This window comes from Astatotilapia calliptera, chromosome 5 (assembly GCF_964374335.1).
Source record: "Astatotilapia calliptera chromosome 5, fAstCal68.1, whole genome shotgun sequence".
In the NCBI taxonomy this organism is placed as follows: Eukaryota; Metazoa; Chordata; class Actinopteri; order Cichliformes; family Cichlidae; genus Astatotilapia; species Astatotilapia calliptera.
Genome location: NC_137426.1, coordinates 3,674,315 through 3,685,592, shown reverse-complemented (window position 1 = coordinate 3,685,592; position 11,278 = coordinate 3,674,315). Strand labels below are relative to the sequence as shown.

The 11,278-nt window shown below is 40.2% G+C and overlaps 1 protein-coding gene across 1 annotated transcript; it reads right to left on the bottom strand.

Annotated features, from left to right (window-relative positions):
* Window positions 1–851: 851 nt before the first annotated feature.
* Window positions 852–10,922, bottom strand: sec13 (SEC13 homolog, nuclear pore and COPII coat complex component). The gene is made up of 9 exons (XM_026166686.2): window positions 10,776–10,922; window positions 10,532–10,576; window positions 6,341–6,456; window positions 5,077–5,228; window positions 3,642–3,775; window positions 3,418–3,551; window positions 2,527–2,647; window positions 2,033–2,179; window positions 852–1,730 (listed from the first exon to the last, which is right to left on the bottom strand). Exons 1-9 carry the CDS (start codon window positions 10,776–10,778, stop codon window positions 1,620–1,622), a joined length of 963 nt encoding a protein of 320 aa, XP_026022471.1. The 5' UTR covers window positions 10,779–10,922; the 3' UTR covers window positions 852–1,619.
* Window positions 10,923–11,278: the final 356 nt, after the last annotated feature.

The following is an 11,278-nucleotide window of genomic DNA, read 5'->3' as shown; positions in this document are numbered from 1 at the left end:
CCCAACAGGAAACTTCTGCTAAACAGCGGTGCGCACGGTGGAGCATTTAGCAGATAAATATCTACACATTTCCCCCAGGATCGGTAAAAACAAACAGAGCTGGAAGAGAATAAGTGTTCTTGGCTGTAGCTCAGGTGGTAGCGCAGGTCAGCTACTAACTGGAAGGTTCCTGGTTCGATCCCAGACTCCTCTGGTGTGCTTGCCAAATATCCTTGGGCAAGATACTAACCTCATGTTAGTCTCCGATGCATCCATCGGAGTTTGAATGATAGATAGCAAGCATTTAACAACTTGGAAACGGTGAATGAATTAGTTGTATGAAGCGCTTTGAGTGCTCATATAAGAGTAGAAAAGCGCCATATAAGAACAAGTCCATTTACCATTCTGTAGGTGGAAACAAACTGTTTCTTTTTACTGGATACACACACACACGCACGCACGCACGCACACACACGCATTAACGCGGATCGCCCCGTGCGTGGGGCTGGACGGCGCTAACGTTGACGCCGTGCATTTTTACGGCATCTGGGAAAAATATCCGGACTAAAATCTGAGCCAAATCGAACATGCTGATCTACCTCCATTGGTGACCCCTCAGCTGTGGCTTAGGGTCATTGCATTAACAAGAAGGCCAGGAGTTCGATCCCTGACTCAGCATTACCGAGTGTTCTTGATCAAGATACTAAACTACAAGTTGACCCAGATACATCAAAGGGTGTGAATGTTTAGCAAAAAAGCTATTTATGAATGTGTGTTAATGAATGAGACCTGTAGTAAGAGTATGTTAGTAGAAAAGGACTCTTTTGCCCAGCCATGGTTATTATATAAATGAAAAAAAGACATTAAAATTGTTTTAATATTAAACAGTTATTTAATTACATCAAACATGAAAAAAAAAATCAATGGATTCTGATTATACACCTGGAGAAAAACGATCGCTCCATTCATGGTTGTTAAGGCAGATTATTCATTTAACAGCTGAAAAGAGTCTGCAAACATTTTACCAAATAAAACATTTATCCACTTATCATTAAATGTAAATCCAAACCAGGCAGTCAAGTCATGTTTTGTTTCACTATGAGAACATGAGAGTTTGTTTTAGGTGTGAAGGTGGGCTCACCTGCTTTGTTTTTATAGTTTTCTTGGTTCACCCAAAGCCAATTTGAGTGAACTAGTAATTAGAATAAAGTGTTGAAAGTCAGGACGACTGCCCCTGAGGATGCTGGGAGCATTAAGGGTGATGGTAATTTTGTTCTCCAGCAGTGGAGGTGGAATATTTCTGGAGCAGAGCAGGAAGAACTAAACTTTGATGAAGCTAAAGACTAAACAAACAAAGTTGTGTCCGGATTTCTAAACGTTAAAGTAAAAATACAGAGAGCGATGATTCTTTGAGTTGTAATGGTTTCTTTCCCTCTAATAAATTCTCCTTGTTGATTTTCAGCAGGCACCCAACTCATGCTGAAGCCTAAAACTCAGATTATAGACCAGGCTTCATCACTGTGGGTGTCTTGTTTTCAGTCCAAATGTCCAGCATGTTTATTCTTTCATCTCTGAAGGCTGAGGGTCATCATCGAAGGGTCAGGGGTCACGGAATGGGTGTGTGTGTTTTAATTCGAGGGTCACTGCTCATTCTGCTGTGTGTCTGTGATGGTGGAGACTGCGCCCTGGCCTTTGCTGACATCACTGATACACGCCCACTGACCATCCATCGACTCCTTCCACAGCGTTACCTGAAAAGTTCATAAATAGTTTAATAAATAAACTATAAATAAAATCAGAGTCAGCGCTCAAATCTAATTCAACTTATTCTTTAGAGTTAAATATTAGCTTTGAGAAACAGCCATAATATCCTGAATCAATAAGGTTAAAAAAAATAAGGGCAGAGCTCACTGCAGGTTGATAAAACCATATCAATAAAATATATTCTTCCAGACTGTGGCATGTTTAGTTTGCATATAACCAAGTCAGACAGAAGGAAATCAAATGATATCTATAATTTTATGTGGATTTGGTGTAAATGTGTATTTTCTACCTTGTTGTCTCCTCCTGAAACGGCCAGTATATTTCCAGTGATCGACCAGCTGACGTGCCACACCACATCGTTGAACTTGTGGAGCAGTTTGGCCGTCCAGGTGTTGCCTGCAGGGTCGTCACACGTCCAGATAAATACTCGTCCATCCTGGAAGAATGGAAAACAATTTCCCACATAACCCCAGTGGAAGAAAAACAGGAATGGTTTGATTTTATTCAAATACTTTTTTGCAAGCTGCCAATAACACTTGCTTTTATATGATACCACATTTTATGAAGCACTACAGATTAATGTAACCCGCTTATGAACTGGTGGATCTTTAATCTCACACTTGACTGAACCGGAGGCACACTCTGGCTCCATCTAGTGGTGAAAAACTTGTACCTAAGTTATCAAAACTTTATTTATAATGTCTGAATGAACACTTTATGTTTTAGGTGCTGGAAAGCAGAATAAATTGCATGTTCTGCATGTGTAATCACATCAAATCTCACCTGAGAACAGCTGGCAATGGTGCTGGTGGGAAGACCAATAGATGGAGCCCAGCCAACATCTCTCACCCAATCACTGTGAGCCTCCAGCTTCTGATCCTCCTTCCACTGCCCATCCTCCTCTCTGCAGGCAGGAAATATCAATCAGTGACAATTAGGTTTAAGAAAAAAACCAAAAACAAAACAAGAAAATGCTTCAGACCACAAGCCACCCTGAACCACACACTCATGCAGAGCTTTATTGTCTATACTTCAAGCAAGAAATGTATCTTCCTTGGATTCAGCCAATTAGGATAACCAACTAACCCAGTGTGTCTTGTGGTATGTGGGAGGAAGGAGGAGTACCCACAAGGGTACTGAAAGAACATGCAAACTAGGCACAGGAAGGCTCTAGCCACGTTTTTAAACCAGAAGCCTTTCTGCTGCGAGGTTCCACTCATCACTACCACACTTGTCACACAAGGATCACCGTGTTTGTGCTGTGGTGACATTAAATATCAAGATCAGTGAACTTTCCCCAGAGAACCGAAACTTTCTGAAGAGCGAACATCTGATTTATGTTCCACTGAAATATGTTTGTACTCCTCAGGTTTCTTTTGTAGTGTTCAATGCTTCTGATTGGTCAAGTGTGCATGTCTTACACAACTATGTTATAATAATAATAATTTCTTAAATGCTTCTACTTTGAGTGTGTTGCAGGAACACTGCCAGTGCTACCCATCAACCTCCTGGTATGCACCTATAGTATAAATTTGAAAATCCTTTGTGGGTTTCAGAAAAGTTGACCTTTGACCTTTTTACTGAGATTAGAACGTGTCCAAAAGTTTTAGTAGATGCACCTATGGTATGAACTGTAATTTCCTTCAGAGATTTTCAGAAAACATGAGCACTTACTTCCAGAGTTTGACCAGGTTGTCGCAGCCTCCGGAGACGAAGCGCTTGACGTAGTTTGGCTTCTGTCCCGATGGCTGATCAATCAAGCTGCCTGGAACTATAGCGGGAGCCCAGCTTACAGCGTTGCAGCCAATCTGCAGCAGAATCACAACAGTGTGTTACAACCAATGCAGGATGCTGTTAAAGTGACATTTCAAACATTCAGAGCAGTTTGTAAGTCTCACAGTGTGAGCATTGCTGATCTTCTTGACATCCCACTGCTGATCTCCAGTGAACGTGAGAAGGGAAATTGCTCCGTCTGAACTGCCACAGGCCAGGATTAGACCAAACTCATATGGACCCCAGCAGACTGAGTTCACTGTGGAAACACAGGAGGAGGCTCAATGAGACAGAGGCCTGAGGAGTCTATCAAATCTTAATGCAATAAATTGTGCTTCATTATTTCGTGAGCTGACACACCAAACTGATCTGTTAAACTTCTAATTCTACCGAGGACACAATCTACAACACCGGATTTCTGAGGAAGGGACAAAAAGAAACAAATAAAAGAGTACAAGGAGGGGAAAAAACAGCCAGAGGGACTCCAGATCAAAACACACTAACCTACTGAGAAAAATTCTCATAATCACTACAATAAAATTGAGCAATTAAAAAGGAAACATAACATGCAAGATGCCACTATAAGGTAAAGTGGCTGACAGGTAGAGCCACACCCCCCCCAAAACCCACAGTGAGGCATCTGATAAAAGACACTGTGGTGAAGGGCAATTACAAAGTGGAGCTACAGAAATGAGGAACTAGAAAATGATGGTTAAAAACCATAACACTGATACACCACAAATAACAAAAAAGGTCAGTCAATACACAGACAGTGATGGCTGGATCTTCTGTGAAAACACATTGCCCAACCCAGATTTTGTGTTTACACCTAAAGCAAAGTGATTTTCTTTGTGGTGAGAACAATAATGTGAATACAGGAAAATCCACTAAAAGTTAAAAATATTTAAATATATTTCATATATATTCGACAAGTTAGTAAAATTATTACATATACTTCAACTTTGGTGGCATTTTGCTATGAGGTTGGTTAAAAACCTAAAGTTTGAGATTCAGATTTTTTCCTTCTACCATTTAGAAAGACTGTTATCAACCTCTGAGGGCAGGTGGCAGCTGTTTTTTTTTATGTGCATTAAAGTTATATAAAAATTTTACCGTGCAAATGCAAATTCCTTGCTGACAGTTTAACCAAAAGGCATTTCCAGTGGAAACTGGCCGACATATCCTCAGCATAACCATGTATAGATTTCATTTTATTTATCGTTGCCCAACATTATACCGGTATTACCATGAATGGTATGATATGGCCCAGCCCTGTTATGCCGACACAAAAATGTGGCAGGTTGAATAAGGAAAATGAATCAGAAGCCTTTTTGGTTAATTTCTGAAAAGCCTTGGACTGAGCACCCTGGATTTATTCTTGTATCCGTGGAGATCCAGTAAATGTCCTAAGTGTTCAATAAAAGATATTAAATGTATAGTGTTGTAATTGTAAATACAAAGAACATGAATTAAATAATCTGTGAGGATCTGATCTTTTCTTGTGTGAAGCCACCTGCATGTATAAGACAAGAATTGAGATTAAACTTGTATCAAACCCACCTGACGACTCGTGTCCGGTGTACTCGTACATCTTGTCCCAGGATCCGTTCTCTTCTTTCCAAATAATGACTTTTCGGTCGTAGGAACAGGAAGCCAGGATGTTGCCGAACATTGGATGAGCCCACGCTACCTGCCACACGGGACCCTCGTGGCTACAAAACACAAGAGATGCAAATTAGTTCTGTTTTTCACTGAGTACCTGGATTTGTCACCTGGCAATTAAATTACAGCAGACAAAAGTGCCAACAAGTTATATTTCATCACCACAAGTGATACAAGTTCATTTTTTAGCTTTAGACTCTTGGTTTGCTCAACAAACTGAGGCTTCATAGTAGAGCAGGGCGATATGACCAAAAATATTTATTACGATATACATTCGAAAATTTCGATAACGATATAACTGACGATATAATTGACACTAGACAAAATATTAAAGCGATATAAAAAATTTTACCGTGCAAATGCAAATTCCTCGCTGACAGTTTAACCAAAAGGCATTTCTAGTGGAAACTGGCCGACATATCCTCAGCATAACCATGTATAATATCCACAAAACTTAAACAGAGGTTAAACACACACAGTATGGTAACATTATGTTGAAGCTCAGCACGTATCACTCCGCGAGGCTCCTGCCTACGATAGCCGTAATGCTCCGACAATCCATCAAGCGGTGCGGCTTCGTAGCTTAGCAAAGTCGTACTGAAACATTTAACAGATTTTCGAGCGCCGTGCACATAAAATCGTTTTGAGGTCAGTAAACACAACCAGAGTTCATACATAAGGCACACGGGATTATAAGGGGCACTGTTGATTGTCAGAAAAATCAAAGAATTGATTTTAAGTGTGCCGTATTTTCCAAAAAACACGGTAATAACGACGACCCGCTAGCATGCTCTGCCAAAAATAGTGCTTTGTTGTGTATCTGAGGGACAAAAGCCAAACCAGTTACACACCAGTGAAGCTGCAGCATTTTTACAAACTAGTTCTGGTTCATCTGTTTCATTCAACGATCAGCTGTCGCCCTTCTCATTCTCTGCCGCCGCCATGCTTTTTCCACCATGTGAATATGAAAACAAAGGCACTGCGCATGCACGTTTATAGAATAGAATAGAATTCAACTTTATTGTCATTGCACATGCACAGGTACAGGGCAACGAAATGCAGTTATCCATAGTCTATAACAATATTTCATTTTCTTATTGTTGCCCAACATTATACCGGTATTACCGTGAATGGTATGATATGGGCCAGCCCTACTTCTTACCCTCTGAGGTCTGCCACAAGGATCTGCCCTCCGTTTCTGACGTCAAAGATCTTGACGGTGCGGTCAGAAGAACAGGTGGCGAGCCGAGTCCCGTAGTAGTCCATCTGGGCATCGTGCTGAAACAGACAGAGCAAAATGTAAAAACCCGAGTGAGAACCTCCACCTCTACCTTTCAATTTAAAGAATATTTTATACATTTTCAGCAACAAGTCAAAGTCAAAAGTAAAATGAACTTAAAAATGCTCATGGTGATTGTTCTGTGATAGTTTAAACATCATCTAACTGAAAATAAAAAGGATAAATGCTGCAACAATGATTTAGTCAAAAGAAAATACTTTATTCTCTTAAAAGGGATAGTTCGGATACTGAGGAGCTTTTGCACATCTTCCTTTGCTGGAGAATCAGCCTTAAATCTAAATAATGTGCTTTCTGTGGCTGTAGTCAGCAGCCAAAAGTAAACACAATAAATCAGTTTGCAACATTAAGAGTATTTTCACAGCTGCCATCAGACTGTTCTTTCCAACAGGGAAATGAAGCCATATCTATGAATGCACTGTATTCAAAACCGGCTTTGACACAAACATTGTCGTTACCTCATTGAACATGTTGGTCTACCACTGCCCTCTTAAGTTAGTTAATGTTATTGTGTCCCTTTCATGTTTTTGAGGGGTTACTTCAGATAAACGTGTAAAACACAAAAGTCCTACAGCAGACGTACAGGTTACAGTTTATAACAAACGTACAGCTACAGTGGGGCAAAAAAGTATTTAGTCAGCCACCGATTGTGCAAGTTCCCCCACTTAAAATGATGACAGAGGTCAGTAATTTGCACCAGAGGTACACTTCAACTGTGAGAGACAGAATGTGAAAAAAAAATCCATGAATTCACATGGTAGGATTTGTAAAGAATTTATTCGTAAATCAGGGTGGAAAATAAGTATTTGGTCACCTCAAACAAGGAAAATCTCTGGCTCTCACAGACCTGTAACGTCTTCTGTACGAAGCTTTTCTGTCCCCCACTCGTTACCTGTATGAATGGCACCTGTTTGAACTCATCATCTGTATAAAAGACACCTGCCCACAGCCTCAAACAGTCAGACTCCAAACTCCGCCATGGCCAAGACCAAAGAGCTTTCGAAGGACACCAGGAAAAGTATTTTAGACCTGCACCAGACTGGGAAGAGTGAATCTACAATAGGCAAGCAGCTTGGTGTGAAAAAATCAACTATGGGAGCAATCATCAGAAAATGGAAGACATACAAGACCACTGATAATCTCCCACGATCTGGGGCTCCACGCAAGATCTCATCCCGTGGGGTCAAAATGATCATGAGAACGGTGAGCAAAGATCCCAGAACCACACGGGGGGACCTGGTGAATGACCTGCAGAGAGCTGGGACCACAGTAACAAAGGTCACCATCAGTAACACACTACAACGGCAGGGAATCAAATCCCGCAGTGCCAGACGTGTTCCGCTGCTGAAGCCAGTGCATGTCCAGGCCCGTCTGAAGTTTGCCAGAGAGCACATGGATGATACAGCAGAGGATTGGGAGAATGTCATGTGGTCAGATGAAACCAAAGTAGAACTTTTTGGTATAAACTCAACTCGTCGTGTTTGGAGGACGAAGAATACTGAGTTGCATCCCAAGAACACCATACCTACTGTGAAGCATGGGGGTGGAAACATCATGCTATGGGGCTGTTTTTCTGCCAAGGGGACAGGACGACTGATCCGTGTTAAGGACAGAATGAATGGGGCCATGTATCGTGAGATTTTGAGCCAGAACCTCCTTCCATCAGTGAGAACTTTGAAGATGAAACGAGGCTGGGTCTTCCAACATGACAACGATCCAAAACACACCGCCCGGGCAACAAAGGAGTGGCTCCGTAAGAAGCATTTGAAAGTCCTGGAGTGGCCTAGCCAGTCTCCAGACCTCAACCCCATAGAAAATCTGTGGCGGGAGTTGAAAGTCAGCGTTGCTCAGCGACAGCCCCAAAACATCACTGCTCTCGAGAAGATCTGCATGGAGGAATGGGCCAAAATACCAGCTACTGTGTGTGCAAACCTGGTAAAGACCTATAGTAAACGTTTGACCTCTGTTATTGCCAACAAAGGTTATGTTACAAAGTATTGAGTTGTATTTTTGTTATTGACCAAATACTTATTTTCCACCCTGATTTACCAATAAATTCTTTACAAATCCTACCATGTGGATTCATGGATTTTTTTTTCACATTCTGTCTCTCACAGTTGAAGTGTACCTCTGGTGCAAATTACTGACCTCTGTCATCATTTTAGGTGGGGGAACTTGCACAATCGGTGGCTGACTAAATACTTTTTTGCCCCACTGTAAGTCAAGTTCAAATGTATCTGTGGCAACAGTCACAGGGTATCAGTGGCAAGTTGTTAATGATTTGTTTCTGAAATTATTATTTTAATAGCCTTTGCCAAAGATGGAGCTCAGCTCAATGTGCTTCATCATGTATGACTTAATGATCACAATCAACAGTGAAAATCACTGTTTGTGTGAATTAACACAAAACAGGTTCAGAGTGGGCTGATGATGTTCTGCTGTGTGTCGTCACCCACTGACAATCCTGGTGTTATTGTTAATTTAATCAACTCAAATGTTCTTTTATATGTAATTTAGTTTAGTAGTCTGGACTTTATGAAACATAGTGACATATAGACATGTGAAAAAAGTCAGTTTAAAAAAAACTTTAAGTAGATCTTTGAAATAAACTTAGTACACCCTATTGTTTCTATGAAACGCTACATGTATTGGTCAGTATGTGAAATGCACAAGAGAGTACAACTGAACAAGTCTGGTTTGTTTGGAGAAAGCCTCGTCTCTCCCTAAAGAACATGGTAGCACTTCTGGAATAATGTTCTTTGGACAGACAAGATCAGGTGTAGAAGTCTAGTGAAAACCAAACTCAGCGTACTAGCACAAACATCTCTGACCAACTGTCAGCACAATGGTTAAGAGGTGCTGATTTGGGCTTGCTGTGCAGCCACTGCACATGGAAACCCTGCAGTTACAAGTCGACCATAAACTCCTCTGTATACCAAAGTATTCTATTTATTATTTATTTATTTATAAAGCACATTTAATAACAACAGAGAGTTGACCAAAGCGCTGCACAACGTAATAATTAAACAGTGGCATTAACAGCAACAACAGGTAAGAAAATTAAAAGAAAATTAGGATAAAAAGAATTGGTAACTCTCGTGCAGTATAAAAAGCCAAAGCGAAAATATATGTTTCAAAATGGGATTTAAAAGGATTGACAGTTGGGGCTTTTGTAATGTGGAGAGGTAGATCGTTCCACGTTTTCGGTGCCACAACCGCAAATGCCCAATTCCCTCTATGAACCATCCTAGACTTGTGTAAGGTAAGGAGTAAATGATCACTTGATCAAAGGCCTCTAGAGGACATATAAAGCTGCAAAAGGTCAGACAAATAGTCTGGTGCCTGACAATTTAGCGATTATTAAGTCAAAAGTAAGATTTTAAATTTTATTTTAATTTTGCACTGGAAGCCAATGAAGGGAAGCAAGCACCAGGGTAAAATGTTGGTGTCTCTTCACAGGAGTCAAAAGACGGCTGCAGCATTTTGTACAAGTGTCCTGCCAAACTGGACTGACTGACACCAACATAAAGTGAATTACAGTAATCCAGCTGAAATAAGGCAAACGCATGGATTGCTCGTTCCAAGTTTTTAAAGGATAAAAATAATCTCACCTTGGATATGAGCCTTAATTTAAAACAAGGACCGCTGAACAACTGAATTAATTTGTTTCTCAAATCTAATTTTGTTATCCAAGAAAACCCCCAGATATTTTTTATTCTGGAGTCAAATGTGAAGTCATCAGTCCGACAGCTAAAACTTGACTGAAACAGGGTCATGAATTAGGACAATGATCCTAACAGAACAGTATCAGTCTCTGATGATCAGCTAGCAGTGTCAGATCGCAGCAATATCAGTTTGTTACAACTGGGTTTAAGGACAATGGATAACACGTTACAGTGATAATATTTACTGACGTTTCATTGTACACATGTTTCTATCTCTAGTTATCACGCGTAAAAGCTCACTTACAGGTACTTAAAACAAGAAGGCTAACATCAGCTGTGATTAGCAGCTAGTTTCGGTTAAATGAAAAAGGGAAAAAAATGGAAAACTTACAATCATGTCCTCGTGAGAGGTGTCCACGGTATTAATAACAGAAACCTGAAATGAGCAAACATTATATAATCACAAATACTGCACATGAATTAAAATGTTCATTGATTTTCCTGCTACTACTAGCCATTTTGCTAAGGAGCTACTTGGACTTGGGCACGTCAGCAGCTAACGGTAACCGGGAAAATGCCACAAATGTCAGCCAACAGCTTCACCGGTGGCCTAAATGCAAAGTTATCAAACTCACCATGACCGTGACTGACACAGAAACCCCGAACAACACGAGTAATCCTCCTTTTTTAAAAGAAACCGGCTTCACCGACTACTCCGACGTGGCAACAAGTAAGATAACCGCTTCCCACAGAGTCCAACTGCACTTCATACCGGCGGAAACAACAACCAGTAAACAAGTGTTCCGCATAAGCGTTTAGACGAGATCACCTTAACCTTGTTTAGAAGCTAAATATGAACACATTCTAAATAAATTAAAATCCGATCCCTCCCAGATTAGTGAAAATATTTAAAAAAGCTACATTTTCTCTTTTTGAACTGATTTTTAAACATACAAATATCTCTTTCATTAAATATGGGCAGTTTCTTGTCATAATTTTGTCTTTTTTTGTCAAGTGACTCTGTTTTTGTTTCCACTCAAACCTCACCCAAACTTCGATATAATAATAATAATTTGTTAATTATTATTATTATTATTATTATTATTATTATTATTATTATATTATATAATAATAATTA

What these genes read in the sequence shown, in the direction of transcription:
- sec13 (XM_026166686.2), bottom strand. An exon ending in AGATCAGCAATGCTCACACT is followed by an intron (nt 3,552 to 3,641) that starts GTGAGACTTACA and finishes ATTCTGCTGCAG; the next exon opens with ATTGGCTGCAACGCTGTAAG. An exon ending in AACCTGGTCAAACTCTGGAA is followed by an intron (nt 2,648 to 3,417) that starts GTAAGTGCTCAT and finishes TCCTGCCTGCAG; the next exon opens with AGAGGAGGATGGGCAGTGGA.